A 22,907-nucleotide genomic window follows, 5' to 3' on the forward strand; every position below is an offset into this window, starting at 1 on the left:
GTCTTTTAAATGCGGTTGCTGAGAAGAACAATATTTTGCTCACATGTATAAATAGAGTGAACACTCCGTTAAAAGTATTAAAAGACAACTTGAAGAGTTCATTCGTTGTGTATTTTCCCTGTTTATAACCCCCTGGTGTCTTCATTCCTGAATAAATACAGTTACTGAGAAAAATCATTACCTTCCACCCCCCTTAACATCCACCTTATGGAAAAATGATTTAGCCCTAAAAAAGCAGATGCCAATAAGTAATGTATGACAGTAGCCCACTTTTCACAGCAAAAGAAAATCTAGTAACTTTGAAATTAAAAAAAAGTCCCACAACAACTAGGTCAAATTAATTTCAAAGACGATTCTTGTATTTAAATTATTTAAAAAATGTAATTCATTTAATTCATATAGGTCTAACAACAAAACTAATGGAAGTGCTTTTTTATAAGGATAGAATATAATCATCATCATTATTATTATTATTATTATTATTATTATTATTATTATTATTATTATTATTATTATGTGTTCATTTATGGTGATTTTTGTGTGTGTCATAGATTGTGTCCGGTGGGGTGGGGCTTCCCGGCTTCTGACGTGATCCAACTCTCGCGATATTTCAGTCTATCAGTTTCCTACCCGTCTTGGATACCCCAGTTTCACCGTAGAGAAACATCAACATAGTAACCCGGGAAAGGCAGCCTCAGAGGCGGGTAGCGACATTTGTTTCAAGGTATCTCACCGCCGGACTGGATATTTGGTTGCCCGGACAAACGCTGAGACAACAAACATGGGTGCATGCTGTTAGAAAAAGTTGCTAGCTTAGTTGGCACAACTGTTAGCTAACATTGGTTCGCTAACGTTAGCCGGCTAACGTTAGCAAACAGACAGCTGAACGAAACTGAAGAAGTCCGGAGAAGTTTGGATTTTCTTATAACAAGGACGTCGGTATGAATGTGGACATATAGACACATCGGATCGTTTCCCTAAAGGTACGTGTTCTGTCTCTCCAAAGAGGAGTTTAGCTAAGTTTATTCATGACTTTCCTGTCAGCTAGCGGTAACATCAACTCTCTTGAGTTGGCGGCTCCGACTATTCTCTGGACCGAAGACATTTCGAAATAAGTCGCCTCGAAGTTAGATGTTTTTATGAGTTGCAGACATATTTTTTTTTACGTGCAACAATTGTACGAGAAAACGGAACATGGCTGGTTAAAAGTTGAGGTTGTTTTAACAATAAGCAGGTCATTATAAGTCACTTATACTGTGGTTGATAGTTCACACCCGAAAGTAGATTAACGATGGCTTGTGATGTCCGATTATGGGGAGAGTAATACCTGGACAGGGTGTTTCAGTCATAGCCTTGTCACAGGTCATTTCTAGACTGTAACATTGGAAGTCATGGGGCCATTATATACTGTTTAATTTAATGTTATAGTTCATTATACTAAATACAACAGCACTGTCCTTAACATCAACGCCAGCCAGCTGTTGAGTAGCCCTCGGTCAGGTCCCGATGTACTGTATCAGTGTTAAGCCACTTATTTCAGGCTCTCGATGTTATACACACTGATGTTAAAAACATAAAGTCACTGAACTGAAGCTACACTTCCCAGCGACCCATCCGGCGACAGAAAGGCGATGCCCGGTGGATGTAAAATGATGAAAACACGACTTACAACGGTGGAGTGTGGGTGATTAAAGTTAAAATCAATACAACCCCATGTAAAGTCAAAGATGGCACATTATTTCTTCCTCAACTAACGGCTGGGGTGGTAAAGCAGCCCTTTACACAGTGGTGACATTAGTGGTCGGAAGCTAAATTACAACAGTCTCATGTCCTTCAATGAGTGTATTTGTACTGTGACGTCCAGCCATAAGCGGCAGCAACGAGCGACTCCTGCCGAGCATCGCTGCAGTCAGTGAGCGAAGAAGAAATTATGCGCCATCTTGGATTTTATATGGCTGGATTTACTTTCATGGGAAAATTACCCCAACCATCGGAGAAAGTTTATTTTTGTCACTTAACACTACCCAGATATCTTCTTTACCTGACCTGATATGTCGCTAACGAGTACACCTTTCATCCGACGAGTATACAATTTCAATACACTATCATTAACGAACTTTATTAGCTCTTAATGCATAGATTGGATGTCTTGGCTATGACAGCAATACAGGACTATAGTGCTATACTACATTACTAAAATCTTGGATCAAGCTCGCCGTTTGTTGACTCCTTTGTTGTCGACTTGTCTAAATCACCTGACATATTTGGTAGTGAGACTGTCTTCCAATCAAACGTTAATGACTAACGCTAAGTTAGCTTCAAATAGAGAAGTGTTTCATGTAATGCTGGCGTGTGCACTTTTAAGTTCAAGTCATGACTTTGCCTCCAGTAGCCGACGTCAGCTTATCTTGAAAGTCAAGATGACAACCTGAACACATTAGTTTCTTGTATGAATTTACTAACATCACATACAGTTTACCGGTATACGTAGTTAGCCACTTTCAGCTCTCTTACCATACGTTTTAGATTCAGTCCCATTTGGAGTCGGATGTCAGGAAAGAGACAGGCTACTGTCTGGTTTAATAAACGTCATTAAATACACACTCTCTGAACGATAGTTTTGAGTTTGTAATCATGGTCACCAGTGTATGACTACATGTCAATGGGCAGGACTGTTCCTAAGAAATTCTGTTGATGTGGAGAAGAGATGAATGTAGTTTTCTCTCTGTTTGCTCTCTCAAACCCGCCGCAGGGCTGTGTCACGTGATTGTTATGAGTAAAAGGCATGACTCCTTATGACTGGAGGAGTGTTAAATATGAGTGAAAAACACCCACAATGACTGTACCAACTAGGCCAGACTTGCTTTTAGATTCACGGTACAATTAACTTATCATAGTGGTTGGGTTTGTCTCAGGAAGATGGTTCCCTATCCAGAACATAACTGTACAACATAATTTAGTTCTTGATAAGAGTTGCACTTGGGTGGGACCAGACACCTGTGCTCTAGTATTGTAGGTGTTTTAAGTAAACATCACATGGCTAACATATGACTAACATCAGGTCTGCTTCCCTTCCCTCATGGAAACCTTTTGAGGAATGTGTTGTTGTAGAACCTGTTTTAAATGGCATTCTGACATTAGTCTAGCTGTCATACTAGTACCAACGCTATACTAGGAACTAATTATGCCAAATAGTATACTATTTAATTGTTCACATGTTGGGCGTGGATTGCAGCTCACAGTCTAGACTCTTTAAGGTGTGTTTCTGTTTGGGTACATTTCTTGTTTGAGCGTGCTTGATGCATTTTGTTTCTGTATGTTATGTCTTGTTTTGGTTTCAGTTAACATCCTTGGTTTTAGCTGCCAGTTTGCTTCCTTTGTGGCCAGATTGTGTATATCTTGTACAGCATTAGAGTACAAGAGTATATACTACTCATGACATTTTGTGGTGATCTCATTTATGTCACTTTCACCCTTGCTCAGGCTATTGATTTTTATTATTTACCTACTGCAGGTGACTGGGAGAGATGAGGAGCAGCAGGAGGACTGAAGTGTCTGTTAAAAGCACCACTCAGCAGCTCACAGATCACAATATTGGCACAGGTGTGTTAACATTTTTTTTATTTTTTGCTATTATATTAAATTATTTGAATCCTGAAATCTGTAATGCACAGTAAATGTTTTACAGGAATTGTTAGCACCTGCTCAGTATCACCCGTGGTAATGAAATGTATTCTCTTTCTCCTTGTCAGAGCTGACAACTGCATGGAAAAGTTTGGCTCAGTCCAAAGCTGCTGTAAGTAAACCTCTAACTCTGCTGAATGACTTGTTTGTTTGTAGAGCCTCACAGATAGTATTACCATTTCTTAACAGTTATGAAATACAGTCCGTATGTGAGAATGATGAAGTCTGACATGTGTATTCTCCCTCTGTAGTTGCGGCATATAGAAAACCATCTAGAGGCAGCTCCAGGGACAGGGGTTCTCCTGGACTCTGTCATGGACCCCCCCAGGAAGAAGTCCTCCAGGACAGTCCGCTGCAGGGGTGAGTTATGACGTGTAAAGCTACTTTTAATATGATTATCAATGTGATCAGTTAATTTCTACATTTTAACAATAACTGTGTTTACTTTACTCTATCACAGATGGACAACAAGCTGATGACAATGGAGGGTCTTCAAAGCGAAGGGGGCGTAGTCAGCAGAGTCCAGAAAAGAGCAGCTCGCGCAGCCCACTGCGAAATACAACCCAGGACAGCAATGTCCGCAGGAACAACAGTGTGGAGTTCAGGGAACCACTTGCCTCCTACAGGTATAAATACTGCACTCAATGCATTAATGAAAAAACATCCATCTCCACCTTTTTCTGGGTACATTGCTATATTTAGATGGGAGGATATGCTGTCACACTCAGGACTGGAAATCTGTTGGTGGCTGTGAATACTGACCATATGACTTTGACAGTTTTTTCTCTTTACAAATCTTCTGCAAAAGACAAAACTAAAACTTGTCTAACTATCCAGCTTTGATTAAACATGCATACCAGAACAATGTTATTATTATTACTATTTTGACTGACATGACAATGATACCAATCTAATCATACTATAGTGTGTGTGTGCTATAGCGTGACAAAAGAATAAGACAGTGTTTATCCCCCACATGGGCTGTGATATTTTCATTGTAATTATTGCATCACTTCATTGTTTTAACCTGATACATCAGGAGAGATCTTTACCTCAATAACAGTCAGCCCCAAACGCTCTTTACTCTCCCAAGACTACCATTAAGACTACCATTCAGACACCATATGTTCCTGACATCTCCTCTGAATAGCTTGTGGCTGAATAGCTCTCTATACTTCAGCAGCTCAAGGCTCCAGTGTTTGCAGTCACACTGAGCAAAATTTGAATATGCTGCACATGTACAGTAAATGATAAAAGTTGCAAATGTTTTATTGATAGCAATATCAGTATTTGAATTTTATCCATTACAACAGCTGTATATATTTCTTTTTCAATATTTTTATGGCAATGTATGAAATGGCAATGTGAAAACATTTTGAAAGGAGTTGCTTTTATGAACTTTAAGAGAATTATCACCTGAAATTGGCTGCTTTACGTAGTTTTACGGTGCTTAATAGCAAGTTCCAGCTCATTGTTTAGCTGTGTGGCCAGCAACTTTACTATTTTGGTTCACTCCAGCTGTTCTCAAACTGTAATTTTCAGAGCTAAAAGAGAATTAACATACGACTTGCATTCATCAGGTGACCAGAACACGACTTCAAATTAATGATCACTTTTACTCCACTCTATCGTGCCGAATGTGTAAATAAGCAAATGTTTACTTACAAGTTTGCCATGTCAGTGTAAAACATGATATGTCAACATTCACAACTTTTTCTGCCAGTGGCCAATATATATCACTTATTGCAAATTTAAAAGTCATTATGTATGTGTTTTGCTATTACCTGCAAATGTACACAATATTACATGATATTAAGATCACTTTCACCAGTAGTCTTATTCTGTACCCATGTCAGTCAGTTAGGGCAGTGTAAGTTTTGAGTTACCAATTATTATTATTATTTTTTTACAAAATTACATTTTTTATTTTCATTTTTTTTAACAGTTTTCATTATTGAATAAAAGTCTGTACCCTTTGGTCACCCATAAATGTGCATTGCTGAACACTCAGTTAGTGGTAAATTAAGAGTAAATCATCTTAAATCTCCTTCCTGATCCCATGTAATCGGGTTTGTCTCCAGAGAGGCCACCCCCCCACCACATCCTTCCACTCAGCTGGAGGCCTACGGTCTGCAGTCAGTGCCAGGGTCTTCGTACGCATCCACTCCACCTCCCTCAGATCCACTGCTCAGCCAGCTGGTCTACCAGAGAGACACCAGGGACAAACAGACGGACAGGGACCTGGATAGCACACGATCCTCGGCTCAGGAGAGCACAGAGGTCCGCTACCTCAATGACCAGCCAGCCCTGGTCACCCTGGGGGCTATTGGACACCAGTCACATCTCACAGGTGTAAGACTCCCTGAGGAGGAAAGCACTCCCAAAGCACAGCCTGGCATGGATAGCCAAGAGTCAAGCCCGTGTCTAGCTCCAGCCCCAGGCTCCATACGCCGAGGGGAAAGCACTCCCTCCACCAGCCCTGGCTCAGCATCCCAGCGGTTGGAGAACCTGAGGCGACATCAGCCTGATGATAAACTAGAGAAGCTCAAAGAGCGTATTCGCAGGCAGAGAAAACATCTGGAGGAGGCTGCAGAGAGAGAGAAGCTGCTGGGTTTTCTGGAACAGCCCATTGTGGCAGCTGTGGGGAGTAACAATGCCAGTACTAGCAACATGCCCACAGCCAAAATACGGAAAGTAGCAGCCGCACCGCCTGCTCCTATATACAAAGGTACCATTAGTGAAGGCTGTATCTCAAACTGTATCATTGTTGTTTCTTTGACCTTTTGTTAGATAAAGAGATAAACATTTGTGAAGTGATAGCTTGCTGTTTTGGGAATACATTTTTAGCTATTAATCAGGAAACATGATGCTCTAGCTCACATCTTCAATCCTTTTACACTCAGGTTTCAACAGTACTGAGACAAAGATCCGGACTCCTGATGGGAAAGTTTGGAAGGAGGAGGAGTTTCATAACCTCAGCAGAGAAATATACAGCGACCTGTCACGACAGTTTGCTGGTAAGACCAGGACAAAAACATGCTCTTCTCATTGATATCATTTCTTATTTATAACATTCCTTCTACAATCAGGATGTCGCAGATTTTTGTCATTTATGTTTTGTCATGGACTTATACTTGAACTTTGTTTTGTTTGGTAAATGGCAGTGATTAATGAGCTCAGTTCACAGTTAGATTAGGGAAAATCTATTTGGATGGACAAAAAAAAAAACTCATGGGACACACTGAGTTGTATTGATCTGTCAGACTCATAAACCAATATTGCATTGGCTGTTTTACATAGAGTTTAGTATACCAAGTGTTACATAAACAAACATGATTTGTGCTCATAGTCTTTGGTTTCTAACATCAGAGAGGGCTTGTTTTTCAGCCAACTCACTTCTTTTACTTTGAATAATAAATGCTTGTCATTTATGTTGCTTTGGGGCTTATTTTCTGAATGTGTTTTCTGTATACAGAGACCACCAGATCCAGGCATCAGCAGCAGAGAGAACAGAGAGCAGACAGGTCCAAAGAGAGGAGACCTCCCAAACCAGTCAGGAAGGTCCACAGAGCTGCCCCTTCCTCCGAGTTAAATGCAAAACCAGGTATAATAATCCTCTTTTTATGTGAGAGAGCCAACCCACCCTCTCATCTATTTTTAATTAGTGACAGTTGGCGAGCTAAGCATGTGGAACAGTCTGGCAGGATTTTATCAAGGGTCAGTGCACACGGTCCAAGAGCCTCAAATATTGAGCTATCGGTGTGCTTAGAAGGTTTTTCCCGACTGCCTTTTTTACTCGGCTGCAGTTTTTATTTACCTTTACCATTTGTTTATTTCTGCACACATTTTGTTATTGTTATTTTACCCTGCGCACATGCTCTCACTTATGTCCGTTCAGTAGTGATTTGGCTGTCAGTGTAATACAGTCTTTTTAACTTTGTTTACATGCATCATAACAAAACAGAATAATCCAAATATGAATTATTTACTTTGAATCCAAATGAGTTATAAGTCATAAATGCCTCAAACAGACTGCAGCAACTAGTGTTCAGACTACTGTGTTGGTGTGTTCTTTCCATCTACTCAGTTACACATACAGACCTGTGTGTGTTCCAGTACATGAACCAGATACATTGCTGGCCTTTGAGGCTGTGTTAAGACTTTAATGCCTGAAGAAATGTCCAGTATGTGTGACATGCGGTTTGTGTCCAGCAAGCAGCATTCAGACACCTACATGAAAAACTCATAACCACATTACTACTGTAACCTGGCTATAGCAGACCCCTGACAGCTGAGAAACGTCCCCCCTCCCCTCAAAGATGCTTCCAAAGACACACATGCAAACATGATCCCTAGCCATCTTCCCCCCATGTGTCTTTGTAGACTTGGACACAAGGGAAGGCATTTGTTCAATATATACTGATGTCACTGTGACATTTCATCTAAAAGAATAATGTCGCTGTGACATATCATCCCAATGAATGACTGAGTGTCATGGCAGAAACAGCTGAAAATGTGTCTCTCCTGTGCTCTAGCTTTCATTCACTCTGTGCGTGCGTGTCTGCTTGTGCTTCTTCCAACTTTTGTGTTGTCTCTCAAGTCTGGCTGGTCTCTGTTTCCCACTGGCACAGCACTATAAATAGCCCTCTGAAATCTGTGTCCAGGTTCAGTTGGCTCATCCACTCAGTACAAACAGCTGCTCGGATAGTAGATGTACAGCTTCATTACCAGGAAAAGTTCTTTGGTAGAATGCATTCATAGGGAAAAGTGATGTAGAGAGAATTCCAAATAAAGAGGCAGTGCTGTTTTTGAAATGTTAGTTCCCCATTTTCTGAACACCACAAATACTCACACTCATTGTATTGGGCTTGTTGCAGCAAATTGAGCAACAGAGTTTGGCAATACTCTGCCATATGTATATTGTCTTATATATTATATACAGTGTGGGGAATTAAGGCAAGTTCTTTTGTTGCATTGCATCTTAAGTAAATTAATAAAAGTACAAACAATTAGGCTCTACTTTACTTTTTTGTATATTACTAGCTTTGAGTAAAAAGACCAGTTAAAATTGTTAAAAGTGTGTGTATTTATGTTCAAGTAAGTCTTCTCTGGTGGTTGCATGTCAGCATACGTGCTAACACATTTGGCTACGTTTCATGATACAATATGAACTATATTGAATGGCAATGCTCTCAACTGGCAGGTGTTAATTTTCTGTTTTTCTGCAGTGATAAGTCCTGCGTCATGGCGAGAGGGCCAGAAACTGGTAAAGATGGTCCTGGGTCCAGTTCCCAAGCTTCCCAGGGAGGACAGGCCCCAGCCAGCCGATGGACTGAGCCGAACAGGTGGGAATGAGAGACCTACTCTGAACTCTTCAATACATGCCACTGCAGCTCTTTCTTATGTTATTATTATGTTAGCAATTTTCATGATACCAAGAGCCATTATAGCTACCTATAATGCTGTACTAACAATTTCTCCAATAGTCTCCGTGCACCACCTGACACACAGTCATTAACCAGTGTGTCAGGAGGTAGAAAGACAGAAAGGATGATAAGCAGCCTACTAGACTTAATAGAGCTCCTCAAAATGTGTCACCTAGACGCCAAATGTTTTCTCTGCATTATTTACATCAAGTGGCATGTATGACAATACTTAATCACCAACGTGTAAATTAGGTTTTGCGCCTCCTCCCCCTTCTTTCACACATCTTTTGTCCTGATTGTACTTTTATCTGTTTTCTCACGTTGCCACTCAACCTTTACCACTAAAATTAAATATACATTTCTGCACTGGCTGCCGTTACTTGTGACAGAGTTTATCCATGTGAATGAAAGATGTTAGATAGACAGTTCTGATAGCAGTGGGATTCACAGTTAGACAGCAAGACTGACTGCAAAACCCACCAAAGAATATCAATAAATAAAGAGTCTTTGGCTGCTGCCGTACCAACAGAGATGTAGACATACTCACACACGATTTACATCCACCTCTGTCTTTGCTAGCTGCACTCAGTACCACTGACCGTAAGAAATAGAGATTGACTGGCTGTTCTGGGTGGGTGCACAATTAAACATGGCCTGATTTCCAGCGGTTGCCTCCAGTACATTTACACTGGGGAAAGGCAGAGTAGGGTAGTGAAAATGCAGCGCGACTCACTGCAGCCATGTTTTGAAAAAACACTGTCTGGATTAGATTCTGTAAAATCTAGATGGGAATTTTCAATTTGGCCCAGATTAGAGTTGCCATGGTAAGCCTGCCCTCCAAACCTCATTTAGTATTCTGTCTGGATCTTGCACTTAAGCCTGAGAGTTTTTTTCTTTTAATCTGCTGCAGTCACTTGTCGGAGCAGCCAGTGTTTTTCAAGCTGTGATAAACCTGTTTATTAGATAAACAGAAAAACGGTGTGTAGGATTTTATCGCCTTCGACTAATTAAGAATTTAAAGACCAGTCACAGACTCATACCTAGATTAAGTATGAACCGTGAAAGACAATTTTCAATGTTTCATCAATCTAGCTTCAACTTAAAAGTCTTAGTCTAGAATTTCAGCTATGTAGTATCATGCCCTATGTTAGTGTGTGTATGTGTGTTTCTATGAATAATGTATTAACCGTTGCTAACTGTAATATTTTTCCTTTCTGTGAATGTCCTTCAGCTTCCCATTATCGTTCCAGTTTGGACCCTCGCTCAGATTCAAAACCACGGTCTCGTCCTAACAGCACAGAAAGGTCTCGTAGTGGATCTCAAGGGCAATCCAAAATGCACTCCACAAGCACATCTACCCCTTCATCTGCAGATCGGGACAAGGCCCATGTGGGTGTAAGCGCAGACCTGTTGTCAGCAGACATCCAGGGGATACTTGATGACCTTCAGCTGGAGTGCAAAGCAGCTGAGAGGGAGGAGAGGGCCCGTCAAAGGTCCCGTGGTGGGAGCAGCAGTAGGAGAGGGAGAGGTGGATCAGGGTCACGAACAAGGACTCCAGTCTCTGCTTGGGGAACTACTGTGGCAACGGCTAGCTCCTCAAGAGGCTGCCGCAGCGCTAGCCCCACTACACGCAGACCAGAGACTGCCAATTCAGCTGACGCGGGGCACAAAAGGCGACACTACGACGCTGATACTGTTCGCCAGTACATTTCCAGGCAACAAGAGGAGAGAAAAAGGCGTCAAGCAGAAGAGAAGAGGGCACTGAGGGAGGATGCAGAGAGGAGAAACCAGAGATTGAAGGAGCTCTACAGGAAGCAAAGAGAAGTGGCTAAAACAACAGCCCTTCCCAGCGAGGCACCTGTGTCCCCTGTACAGCGGAGACTACAGGAGACCTACAACAAACTGCTGCTGGAGGAGGCTGAGCTGAGCGTGGAGGCCACACAGACACAACCTGCTGCTCCTTCTAGTTACATGGTATTGAACATACGTATGATACATCGTCCCCTTATTTACATGTGAAACCTATATTGTGAAGACTGGAGTGGTGCAATGATTCATTGACAGAAAGAAAACTAATCAGCAATTATTTTGATAATCAGTTAGTCATTTCAGTCATTTTTCAAGCAAAAATGCCAAACATTTGCTGGTTCCAGCCTTTGTGTTTTTTTTGTTGTATAAAGAGTGATTATGATTTTTCTCAAAACAATGTGTTTTTCATGTCTTCTGCCACAGAGGCCCATGTACCAGCCATCAGGAGAATCGGACAAGGAAAACAAAAGACTAGAGGCACCACAGAGCCCCTCGAGCAGTGATAGGTCTTTGAATGATCAGCTACCTCCTCCATTATCCAGGTACACACATGGACACAGAAACTCCCAGAATAACAATCCTCCTACACTGAGATTTACTGACACAGATAAACAACTAACAACTCTCAGCACAGTACACATAATCTGGAATCTCCTTGATTTAATGTTTAAGCGATAAATTCTAGGGAATCACCTGACTGTACCAAACAGTGAACTGTTTGTTCCCAGATGGTTGGTTTTTATGAACACCCCTTGTAAGTGCCCCAGAAGCCTTGGTGCTCTGCATTTTAGTGAAGATTAAAAAAAATACTTTTACAGTCACTGATCCTCTTTTAGCTACATGAAAGAACATCTTAGTTTGGCTGGAAATAAAGATGAGGGTCTTTAATGATTTTACTTTTGAAACCGATAATTATAATAATCTTTCTCTGTGTGTACTGAGTGATTATAGTTATTCTAATTTATTCATTATGTTGTGTACTATTCACAGTTCGGTTTCAGGCTGGTGAATACATTGATCCAAAATTTATAGCTGTAAAAAACATGCTGTAATACATAGCAGGTGTTTTTGCTGAGAGGTATAGACAGAAAATGTCAAAGAAATGTTTCTACTGTACTCTTAATACCCAGAATGGCTGTGAATATCTCATCACTACACATTCTGGGTATTCACAATGAAAGATCTCTTGTTTGTTTTTTTCAATAGCATGTATGATGAAAACACTTACATATGGTTGGTTTGATCATTGCTTAAAAGCAAGCTGCTCTGTTTTTCTAGCTCCTTATACTTCTCTGTTGATTCTCCCTTTTGCAGGAATGATTTGGATGTTAGAGTTGCTCCTTTTCTTCAGCCTGACCGTCTGAGCCCAGCTGTTCGACCTATGACTGGTCCCAGCAGCAGTGCGCTAGCCCCTTATGGCGACCACCTCCTCTCTCACCTTCTCAGGATGGAGACTGCAGTGGCAGCTGGTGATGTCCAGCACACCCAACGGCCAGCCACAGCACCATCCAGCAGGTCGCAGACCAAGATGTCTCGCATTGAGGCCCTTAAGGCCACAGCCGCATCCCTCTCCAACCGCATAGAGAGTGAGGCGAGAAAACTTGCCGGGGAGGGGATCAACTACGGTACAACAACTTCAGTGGACATGGATACTATTTTGGCTCAGAGGCCGTCTCAAGCTAATCTTGATGATGGAGGCTGGGCAGAAATGGCTGCCACAGAAAATAATGATGTGGCGTTGAGGATCCAGAGGATTTTGACGAGCACAGGTCATAGTCCTTACAATGGCACAGCTCTTCCAGGAGAAGGCAATCTGCACACTTTCAGGGGACAGAAAGAAACGAAAGGTACACACACCAATTTCACCAATCCCCAAACTGATGTAACAAGCTCCATTCTCAACAGTTACATACGTGAAAGAGGGAAGCTAGTCAATGACTTGGAAAAGGTAGAAAGATTGGATCAAACCGCACAAATGAGAGGATACGGATTGATGGAGGACAAGAATCGGACAGAACTTCATGACTCAAGCACGGGTTCCATCAGTGAGGGTCCTCTTCTGAGTGAAGGGAGTTTTTCTGAAGATGAGGTAAGCCCTCCTTGCCGGACCAGCAATCATGTACCCAGAGCAGCAGACCGCTTGGAGGCAGTGGACTACTGTGCTGGTCAAAGAAGAGATTACCAGCGGCTGTCAGAGTTCCAGAGGGAGGCAGCAAGGTGCCCGGCCCTCAGCTCACCCTTTGCGCAGCATGATGGCAGCAAAGCAGCCTGGGAGGAGCTGAACAAAGGAAGCCCTCACAGCGTTATCAACATCTTCACTAAGAACCTTCAAGGCCATGTTAGAGGTTAGTTCACATGAGTACTTTCCCACACAATAAGGAAAAAATATCATGTTTTTTTTTCATGTTATATGTGGGTCAGACAGCAATTGTTTGACAGATTTATCAGTGTCAGTGGATTTATGATCAGTCACAGGTTCATTTTCCATTAAATGTTAGTTTTAGTGTTAGTAGCCAACACAGCAAAAAATATTTCTGTTACTTCTTATAAAAATGTAACTATAAGAGCTACACAGAATGTTTGTCATGTTAAACCTGTAGTTGTCTTACTGCCAACACATACAACATACTGACAGTCAGTCTAAGTAAGATAATAAATATTTCTCCTGTCTGTTTTATCTTCACCTTTTCCTTTAGTGAGTGAGAGGAACTCTCCCTCTGCCCATTCTATGCACTCTGGAAATGGCCCAGTAGACGCAGCTGTCTATGAGGACGACTTTGTGTCATCACATAGCAGTGGAGCCAGTGGACAGTCAAAGGGAGGCTCCAATTCCCGCAGGTAAGAGAAATAAAGTGGACGTCAGTTTTCAAAGTGTCCACTGGATGGCACCCATGTCATACAAATAGGAAGCTCATGCACTCCTCTCAGACAGCAGTCCCCCTCTGTAATCTTTAGTTCTTTCAGACATATTAACCCTGCTGTTGATCCCATGTTTCATAGACATAATGTTTTCTTTTTTATTGTGTTGTGTTGCTGATTCTGAATTTTATTTAAAAGTGATTTGATGTTACGTCTTTCTCCTTTCTCTGTTAGCGTGAACAATCATTTTGAGGAGCTGATGCGAAGGTCTCCTTATGAGAAAAGTATAGGCGGCATCAGTTCAAACCACTCGTCCTTTCACTCGTCTGTTCAGTCACCACATCTTTCCTCCGGTTCGCCATCTGGCTCCTCGCCCTTCTCCAGCAAGCACGCCACTAGAAAGAGAGGTGAGAATTAACATTTTTGCATAATTTCTATTATTTATTATATTACATTTTTCATTTAAAAGGATTCAAGGAAATGATCTGTATATTACAAATTACAGTTACAAATCCATCTGCTACACGATAGAACTCCTCCGTTCCTCTGCAGGTACAGCATCAGACCAGAGCGATGCCACTCTGGTCGAAGAGAAGAGAACCTCCTGCTCACCTCCCTCAGAGGCTTTATCCTCTGACTCCAGGAAAAGGGGCTCAGACAACAGCCAGGCCAAGAGTGTCCACTCTAATGACACTTTAGGGGAAACCTCTCACCAAAGGTAATGATCTAAAAAAAACTTTCCATCTGATAGGTTCCATTGAGTGTTTTTCAGTTAAGAGCTTCTCTGAGATGGCAAATCAAAGAGACCGTCCAGTGGTATCAGAGAGGTGGATGCATGGTGAATTGTGTTCCCACCAGTTTAAAGTTCCCATACATCCAGTTGTCTGTGGTATTTCCTTTCTTCCTGGTTTTCAGTAATCTCAGTGCAGCACTGTTTTGTGGGGGAAGGTAGGGCTATTGGGTTACACGCAGATATTTTCTATGCTGTCCTGGATATGTTAGGTCATAGGTTATAGATGTCTCATTTACAGTCACAACATGATTGTATGTCTTTATTTCCTGGTGCTTATGCGGTTAAAAAAATAAAGTAGTATTGAATTAGCCTGTGAAGCCACACTGTTTCCCTCACAATGTATATCCATACTAAGCTGAAATGGAATTTTGATATCTATGTGCCGTCAGGGATGAATGGGATCTATTCAGTGCTGCGTCATCTCAACTGTTCCTACCACTCAAAAACCTCCAATTGGTATATACTCTAATTACCCAAGGGTTAATTTATCTGGGCATGTCTAATTACTAAACTATGCTGAGAGAGCCCTAGTTGAGGCTGCCAGTCCAAACAGTCTTGTGGCTTGCTGTTCTTTTGAAGGCCTGAGGGTTTAAGCAGCTGTGTAGTGCCCAGAAAAAGGAGGAGGCTGCAGTTCGACCCAGTGCGGAAAACACTGGTTGTTTTGTTTTAGGGGCCTGCAGGGTGGTTGGTGGGGTCAGCCAGCTTCACCACAGCTTGGGCCTGCAGCCAAAGGAGAGGAGAGAGTTCTTTTTCTTTTTAATCTCAGAGCCCAGTAGTGACATTTGAGACCTCTAGTGGTACTCTAAAGCCCAGGTAGCAGGTTCCTGCAACTCTGGAGCCTGTGTGTCCTACACAAGATAGGCAAAACATTCAGACAGAGTGTGTCCGTCTTAGCACTGTTAACAAGGCAGGTTATTTCACTTTAGTGGTGACTTCCGTACTGTGATTCAAACGATCTCTACAGACAGCACATGTAGGTCTTAATTACTTTTGTAGGCTGTGGCCGGCTGCATTCAAATCTGTTTCTGTTCATATGACAGCTAACTGTTTAAGCATCGAGATCATGACAATGTTGTTGTACTCTAGATATATTAATTAGATCTGATTGTGGAGAAAAAGGGTGCCACTGTCTACTATCCGAAATGGGAAAGTAGAGTGTATCCTGATCTCTTTAGACATCACCCTTGGCCTCTGATCATCTGTGAGCAGCACAATATATCCATTCATAGTGCAGGCCTCTCTCAGCAGGCTGCCTCAGTCAGTTCCAGGGTTTGCAGGACCAGGGCCCCTTATTTCTTTTACATTTAATCAACCTGCTTCTCTTTTCAAAATAGTCAACCCACTCTGCAAAGCTTGTAATATCCCACTTTTTCTGTATATGATTTAAAAACCTATTTTAGAATTGGTTTTACTAGAATGTGTTGTACTAAATGTCTCAATATATTGTTTTAAAACCTCTTGAATAGTAATACCTGTGCACCAAAGCCCATCAACATGAATGCCATAAACACATTACAGTGTTTCCCCGAGGATGAAGTTGTAGCAGCGGAGGTGTCACATGCTCAATTTTATTTTTGTACATTTGCAAAGCACACCATCCAGGAGGTTTCTAAGTACATAAAGTACATATGAGGTGTGATGAGCTAGTCAAAATGTAGTGGTGTAACTCAAACCTTCCAACATCCTGCCAGACAAGAAAAGCTACATTAGTACTGCAAACACTGGTAGTTGTGTTTACAGTGATATAATGGGGAGGCGAATCATATTCCATTTCATTGATAAAATAACTTAAATTCATGGTGATCTTTACCAATCCTGTTAAATAATCGTTAATGTCTCGGAGAGAATCTGTAGACTGTCTTTGGTTGACAGCCAGGATGAATAAAACAGTCGGATCATGTGGATTACATACTGTCTTTATATCAACATGGATCGACCAAATGTTTTTTTCACAGATTAGTGTTTACTTGCATTTTCCTGACAAATGACTGCACTTGCTTTAACGTTATTGTGCGATGCTCGCGTGATGCAATATTATTCTGTGAGAATGATCCTGACTCCGTGCTCCGCATTGCTTGCTTCAAGTGTTGACATTTACCCGATGTTGTTGAGCTGACATAATCAGGTACACGTTAAGTTCATCGTTTATTTACTGAATGCATTACTTGTGTGTGTTAATTGGTCTGGATATGAAGCGTCAGTAGCAAGAAAGAAATGAAACTTTAGTCTCTAAAGTTATGAGACAGAGTCCTCTCCTCTCCGTTCCTTTGTTTTACTCGCTATTTCTCGCAGGTGTGTTAATTGAGCGAGATATAAAGCGTCCATAGCTCAAAATGATATAACGTCAGAGATAAAACACAGCCCTCTACACCGTCCTCTCTCCCTCCTCTACTGCTCCTTAGGAGTGGTGGTCAGATTTTAACAGGGGCGCACCGCCACTGCTATTTGTATGTAGGGCAAACACTGCATTCATTTTAGAGGAGATGGTTATCAACTATTTACCTGAGTTTTTTTTCTTTCTTTTTCTAACTTTTTTCCTTGGACAGTAATAAGTCTTCAGCAGCCAGGCCCAAACAGACTTCTCCTTCAGGCTGGTCAAACCCTGGTTCTCCTCTAGCAGCAGACTCTCCTAGTGAGCCTGTGCGAAGTGGCTCCCTTAGGGTGAATAACCCAAACACAGGCACCACAGCACACAGTAGTAGAGCAGAGACCAAGACCACAGGTAAATGCAACTCATATTAATATATCAAACAGATGTTATGTGAAGCAGGACTTCACATAAGTTTGGAATAGTATACACATTCAGCTGTTTGGTTTTGGGCTCCTTAGACTTAATTGTGAATCACATTGTTCTCAGTGCCACACTCATTTATTAATCTCTCTCTCACCCTCTCCACCCTTCCTTTCTCCCAGGTGAACTACAATATTCACCTGCTGCCTTGCAGCAGCGTATGGCAGCAGAGCTCCAGTACCTGGAGTCTATTGAGGAGTCAGTTCGGCAGCTGGGGGACGTGGAGAGGCTGATGGGTGTATCCATGGCTCAGCAGGAGAGCGTGTCATTGGCACAGATGCTTAAGGTGACGAAGAAGTTTGTAGTCTTTATCTACATATCTTTGTTACTCTGAGCAACAAAGAGGCTCGGCTGTGTATTTATCTGTGTTTAAAATGTAGGTAGCTTCATGTTTGATTGTTACGACAGCACAAAAACTCATAAGTATGGTATAAGTTACAACATCTGCACTTGTTCCATACACATGTGAATTCTACATGGTTAAGTATTCCCCAATAATTGCATTTATCTGGAATTTAAATTATTATTGATGCTGCATAACATCTACATGATAAATACTTTAAGAGCTTTTTTGACTTCCATAAATTGCAGTGACTTACTACCTCACTAACGTCTGTATTGATACACTGTATTGACCTGATCTCTGAACTTTGACCCTGCAGGCCAAGCAGCAGCGCCATGAGCGTGACCTCTATGAACTGAAGATCAAGGCTGAAAGAGAAGCCCTGGAGACACAGCTACAGCTGGAGGAAAACAGGCAGAGAGTGGCCAGGGTACAACTACACACATAAACAGTTCATCGATTAGTTTACTCTCACTAACAATATACAGTAAATGTGTATTTGGAGATGATAGATTTAGTGTTTACTTCCCTGCCTTTCAAATTGTAAGTATTGGTGCTTTTATTTTTCTGTCTTTCTGATGTCAATGCTCGATTCTGTCCAGGCTCATATAGAACTGCAGGAGAGCTTGGCAGGAACTCAAAAAGAGACTTTGGAGGGCCTCCAGGAGGCAACTATGAAGATGATGAGTCAACAGACTGAGGCAGCACGGTACACAGCCGACGCTGCCCGACACATCAAGGAGGTTAGTAATCACTGCTTTCCTCTGTGCCTGGAAAACAGCCTGTGTCTTCATTTCGTAACAAAAGCTGATTGACTGTTGAGTTTCAGTAAAGACGTTACAATAAATACAGAGGAGGAAAGCTTAATATCCAGTCTCAGACTCACTAAATCAGACATTTGAAATGAATGTTGTGTTCTTGTCTGTCAGATGACAGAATCGGCACGATCGCAGATAGCAGGGGCTTTAGTCGTCCCCGCTGTTGCAACTGCGTCCTCCATGTTGGACGAGCGAGAAGAAGAGCAGAGTTCCTATTCAAAGCAGCGACGGGACAAAATTGACTCTGACAGGTAAACTTAATACACCTGCATACTTTCATCGTTAATTGATTTTAACATCTCTATAACCCACTTGTGTTGTTATTTCAATGTATTTATTTTTTTCATTCAGAAGTTTTTAAATCACATTACTAGTTGTAGATGATAAAAGAGGCCTTCTGTTATCATTCTGAGCATTATAAGCATTTACCACTTCCCGATACATGTAGTATCAGTACTAAATGTTTGTTAAATCTCCTGCATGTTCTCTTACAGCTTCCAGAGTGATGTGTCAAGCAAAGGGAATAGGCCAGATGAACCCCTGTCTTCACTGAATAGCCTCAGTCACTCTGACTCTCTATCCTTCAGAAGACCCAAACTCAGGTACCATTTAGCAGTAGTAGTGTACAGTACATTAGATTTGGAGAAGGGAAATCTAATAGACATTATACATGTCCTTTTCCCCTCTCCTCAGTGGAGCAGACTCAAGTAGCCACAACAGCCCATCGCAGGTATCCTTGGACCACAGAGATCGGACGAAAAAAGATGCTGTAGACGGGAAATGGAGGAAAGGGGGAACCGAAATGGGGCTGGAGAGGGAAGCAGGCACTAGCTCCATAGAGGAGGAACATCTTACAGCAGCAAATGACTCCCTCTGCAGTGACAACATCACCTCTATAGTGGATGATAAAGGTATCCAATGGCATGCACAGCTCTTTGTTTAATGCTTAACGTGCTGTTATGCATGCAAATGTCACCACCACACTATTGCCTTAATTTTGTCTGTACTAGGTTCAAAACTGTGTGTATGTACAGTGCCATATATATGGCACCTAAAAATTGCCAAGAAAGTAGACACAGTTAGACTTAAAGTGTACATTGAGTGTATTTCTTTTTCATCCCTTTAGCAGACAGTACATCAGTGGCAACAGAGTACTCTCTCAAGTTTGATGAGTCCATGACAGAGGATGATATAGAAGAGCGCTCCTTCCGCTCGCTGCTGCCGTCTGAAGCGCACCGCCGTGGAACGAAGGAGAAGAAGTCCCATCACCATGAGGAATCAGAGGATGATGGAGCCAATCACACCATGACATCGGTTTCAGCAGCACACAGTATCTTAAAGGTGAGAGGGCTGTGTGGTCATGCAAAAATTTGCCAACGCATATCCTTATGAGTCTGTGGCTGACGATGGAAGGCGGGTGTAACCACTGACAGTACTAAAAAGTGATTATTTGATTGAGCAGGAGGTCTGTGCTCTCTCTGAGTTGTTTGTACTCTCTGATACATATTTACTTCTCAATACCTCACTTTACTTCTCCTGTTTTCTTTGACCCCTGTAAATCTCCTGTCCTTATTAACTCATCTCTTAATGTTTATTGTTACTGTCACCCCAATCTAACCTCAACCTTTTCACCTTTGTCCTCCTGTAGTCTCAGGATGCAAACATGGCCTTTTCTGGTGGGCAGGACAGCTTTTCACAGTTCACCATGGACATGGTGCGCCAGTACATGAAGGACGAGGAGGTGAGACTTCAGCACCAGAGCTCTCTGCTTCGTCTTCGCCAGAAAGCTCTCAAAGAGAAGACCAAAACTGAGCTGGCCTGGCTTGAGCACCAGAAAAAGAGGCTGAGGGACAAGGGAGAGGATGACAAAATGCCACCCATCAGGAAGAAGCAGAGGGGCCTTCTGATGAAACTACAGCAGGAGCAGGTACATGTGACATAGTGACATTAAGTGATAGTTGAGCTTTGCAGTACACTGCGATCTTAACCATAAAATTCTCCCCCACTATACTCATTTCCAGGCTGAGATCAAGCGACTTCAGGAGGCCAACAAAGCAGCCAGGAAGGAGAGGCAGCTGTTGCTGAAGCAGCAGGAGGAGATTGAGCGCATGAGAAACTCTACACTCAGACTGAAAGAGCGTCTCAAGTGTGCTGGGGGTGAAGAACCACCTGTAAGTAGTGCAACGGTCACTTATCAACTTCACAGGAGAAACAGATTTAAGGGCTTTTCATTTCAGTATATAGAATCTTAATGGAATCAAGAAAGAAGACATAACAGTAAAACATGCTGCCCTCATTTTAATTTAATTTTTTTTTTTTGCTTTTGCTAATACTTGGCCTCTTTGTGTGTTCATTTATCCATCCATCCAGGAGACTCCTGTGTCAGAAACCCCTTTGTCTGAGGCAGCCTCCCCCAACATGAGACATGCTGAGGATGTCCGCAGCCCTTCTCCCTCACTGTCAATCTCTGGAAGTGAGACGAGCAGCATCATGCAGAAGCTCAAGAAGATGCGCTCCCACATGGATGAGAAGTAAAGACTTTGATTTCATTTTTTATATATTAATCAGGTTCTCTCTGCATACTGACTGTTTAATGAGTGAATTATAAGAGATCGTGCTCCCCCATCAGTGTTTTAAACAGTGCTTACAGTAGGTGTGTCCAGGTGCCTTTTCTTTTAAGGTTTGCTTTTTGTGCTTTTAAAGATATATTCTCAATACAGAAGAAATGATGATTCTTTTTTCTTTTACTTTTTGTCAGCTGTTTGTTTTGTTTGGGAGTCGTTTAACACTGCACAGTTTACACTTAGTGGGGATTGTATTAAAATTGGTAAAGCAGTTTAGATATGGTTTCTGCAGCCAAGAAGCTCTTCACTAGTTTGCACACTGTGCTGGGTTTTGTTGTTGTTATTTTTCCGTCATTCCAACTTGACAAGTCATATAAGTCAGAAGTTATTTTTCTGTACATAAGGCCTTTTCCGTATCTAGAAACTAAGCTAACCAAAACTAAGCAGTGCTTGCCATCTTTCTTTTGCTGTGAATGTGTGAATGTGTGGATGTGAAGATAAGCATGCTCCATGTTGTTCTTAATCTAAACTAGACAAAAACCCACACCCTCTGCTACAAAACCCCCCTAATGTTAGATTTGTAGAACCTATGATAGTACTTTGTAGGAGGATCTGTACTAATAATATTTTTAAATGACCGCAACACTAATCTTAAAACTGTAACTTTCAATTTCAGAGGTATAAGACAAACGTAGGTTGTAGATTCCAGCAATTATATTGCAACCACTTGGTCTTGTTTCAACAAGTAACTACATGTGCTTGGAGTTCCTGTAGGTCCTCCAAGGTTTTAGACTTGGCGTGCAGCTTTGGTCAGGTGATCGTAGGGCCTCTCATGACCGGGTGGCTCCAACAAGTGGGTTAATTGTTCTGGGGTTTAGGATTTATAAATTATAAATATAAATCACAGGCCATTCTTCCCTGGTAGGACTTCAAGCTCCGATTTGTTTCACTTTATACTAGCAACAACCCTTTTTTTTTTTCATTTTTGTGTTCCCATTAGTTTTAATACATTATGGAGTCAGAATCACTATAGTTAGGTTTCGATCGATGCAAAATAAAATGCTTAAGAGGTTCTAACAAAAGCAGACACATTTGTGTCTGATCATACATTTATTGGCTTGACTGCTTGCTATGATCCATTTTAGTAAACTATCAATTGTCGCTTCCTTTCCCTCTATCACTCTCTGTTACTGTTGTCCTCCTGTTGAGCATAGCCAAAGCACATTTATACAATATGTTCAGTTTTACGTAACACACTAACAAAGTGGTTTTTCACTTCATTTAAGACTGTTACCTCGCAGGTTGTAGGTTGTTTAAGAATCAGAATTACTGACAAGTCTATCATTCAACCCCCAACCATCCAACTCCCAAAACATTTTTTAAAAGGAAATGTCAGCAACCTAACAGACCAACACTTTGGGTGCAATGAAACCACATTTGCTCATATCACTCTTCTCTCTCCCTTTCTCTCTACTTGTCGTTTCCCTCTATGTGTTTTTAACCCCCCCCCCAACATTGTGTGTGTGTTGTTTGTCTCCATACCCATGTTTGTGCGACTCTTGACGTTGTCTGTCACGTGTTTGTGTGTTGTAGACACTGTTCTCCTGTCCACTACTTCTTCTCTGTGTTCACGGCCCACCACTGGGCCTCCCTCAGTGTCTGTCTTCCCTACCTCCACCCTAAATTCCAGCTCTTTATCTACAACCAGTTGGTCAGGTACTGTACCTCTTTCCCAGCACCTCCACCTAAACCTGCCCTGCCTCAACCCCACCCCCACCCCATGGAACATGCTTGTGTTCATCCACTGGCACTGGGACCTT

The 22,907-nt window shown here is 41.8% G+C and overlaps 1 protein-coding gene across 2 annotated transcripts in view; it reads left to right on the plus strand.

Annotated features, from left to right (window-relative positions):
* Positions 1 to 638: 638 nt before the first annotated feature.
* The window catches only part of cep350 (centrosomal protein 350), a 33,464-nt gene continuing 11,195 nt past the window's right edge, over positions 639 to 22,907 (plus strand). Inside the window, exons 1-26 of one of the 2 annotated variants that reach the window (XM_084354074.1) lie at positions 639 to 983; positions 3,515 to 3,603; positions 3,753 to 3,796; positions 3,936 to 4,044; positions 4,145 to 4,310; positions 5,766 to 6,412; positions 6,588 to 6,701; positions 7,160 to 7,288; positions 8,913 to 9,029; positions 10,342 to 11,084; positions 11,343 to 11,461; positions 12,234 to 13,264; positions 13,616 to 13,757; positions 14,013 to 14,185; positions 14,331 to 14,496; positions 17,118 to 17,293; positions 17,485 to 17,648; positions 18,025 to 18,135; positions 18,308 to 18,448; positions 18,635 to 18,774; positions 19,018 to 19,125; positions 19,217 to 19,434; positions 19,650 to 19,864; positions 20,172 to 20,450; positions 20,545 to 20,694; positions 20,894 to 21,054. In XM_084354074.1, the coding sequence (XP_084210200.1) occupies positions 3,528 to 3,603; positions 3,753 to 3,796; positions 3,936 to 4,044; positions 4,145 to 4,310; positions 5,766 to 6,412; positions 6,588 to 6,701; positions 7,160 to 7,288; positions 8,913 to 9,029; positions 10,342 to 11,084; positions 11,343 to 11,461; positions 12,234 to 13,264; positions 13,616 to 13,757; positions 14,013 to 14,185; positions 14,331 to 14,496; positions 17,118 to 17,293; positions 17,485 to 17,648; positions 18,025 to 18,135; positions 18,308 to 18,448; positions 18,635 to 18,774; positions 19,018 to 19,125; positions 19,217 to 19,434; positions 19,650 to 19,864; positions 20,172 to 20,450; positions 20,545 to 20,694; positions 20,894 to 21,054 (5,639 nt within the window). In that variant the 5' untranslated portion in view covers positions 639 to 983; positions 3,515 to 3,527. The remainder of the gene's footprint in view (positions 984 to 3,514; positions 3,604 to 3,752; positions 3,797 to 3,935; positions 4,045 to 4,144; positions 4,311 to 5,765; positions 6,413 to 6,587; positions 6,702 to 7,159; positions 7,289 to 8,912; positions 9,030 to 10,341; positions 11,085 to 11,342; positions 11,462 to 12,233; positions 13,265 to 13,615; positions 13,758 to 14,012; positions 14,186 to 14,330; positions 14,497 to 17,117; positions 17,294 to 17,484; positions 17,649 to 18,024; positions 18,136 to 18,307; positions 18,449 to 18,634; positions 18,775 to 19,017; positions 19,126 to 19,216; positions 19,435 to 19,649; positions 19,865 to 20,171; positions 20,451 to 20,544; positions 20,695 to 20,893; positions 21,055 to 22,907) is intronic. The other variant, XM_084354075.1, reaches the window with a different exon arrangement.

This window comes from Pagrus pagrus (assembly GCF_965226575.1).
Source record: "Pagrus pagrus genome assembly, chromosome: 6".
NCBI classification, from domain to species: domain Eukaryota; kingdom Metazoa; phylum Chordata; class Actinopteri; order Spariformes; family Sparidae; genus Pagrus; species Pagrus pagrus.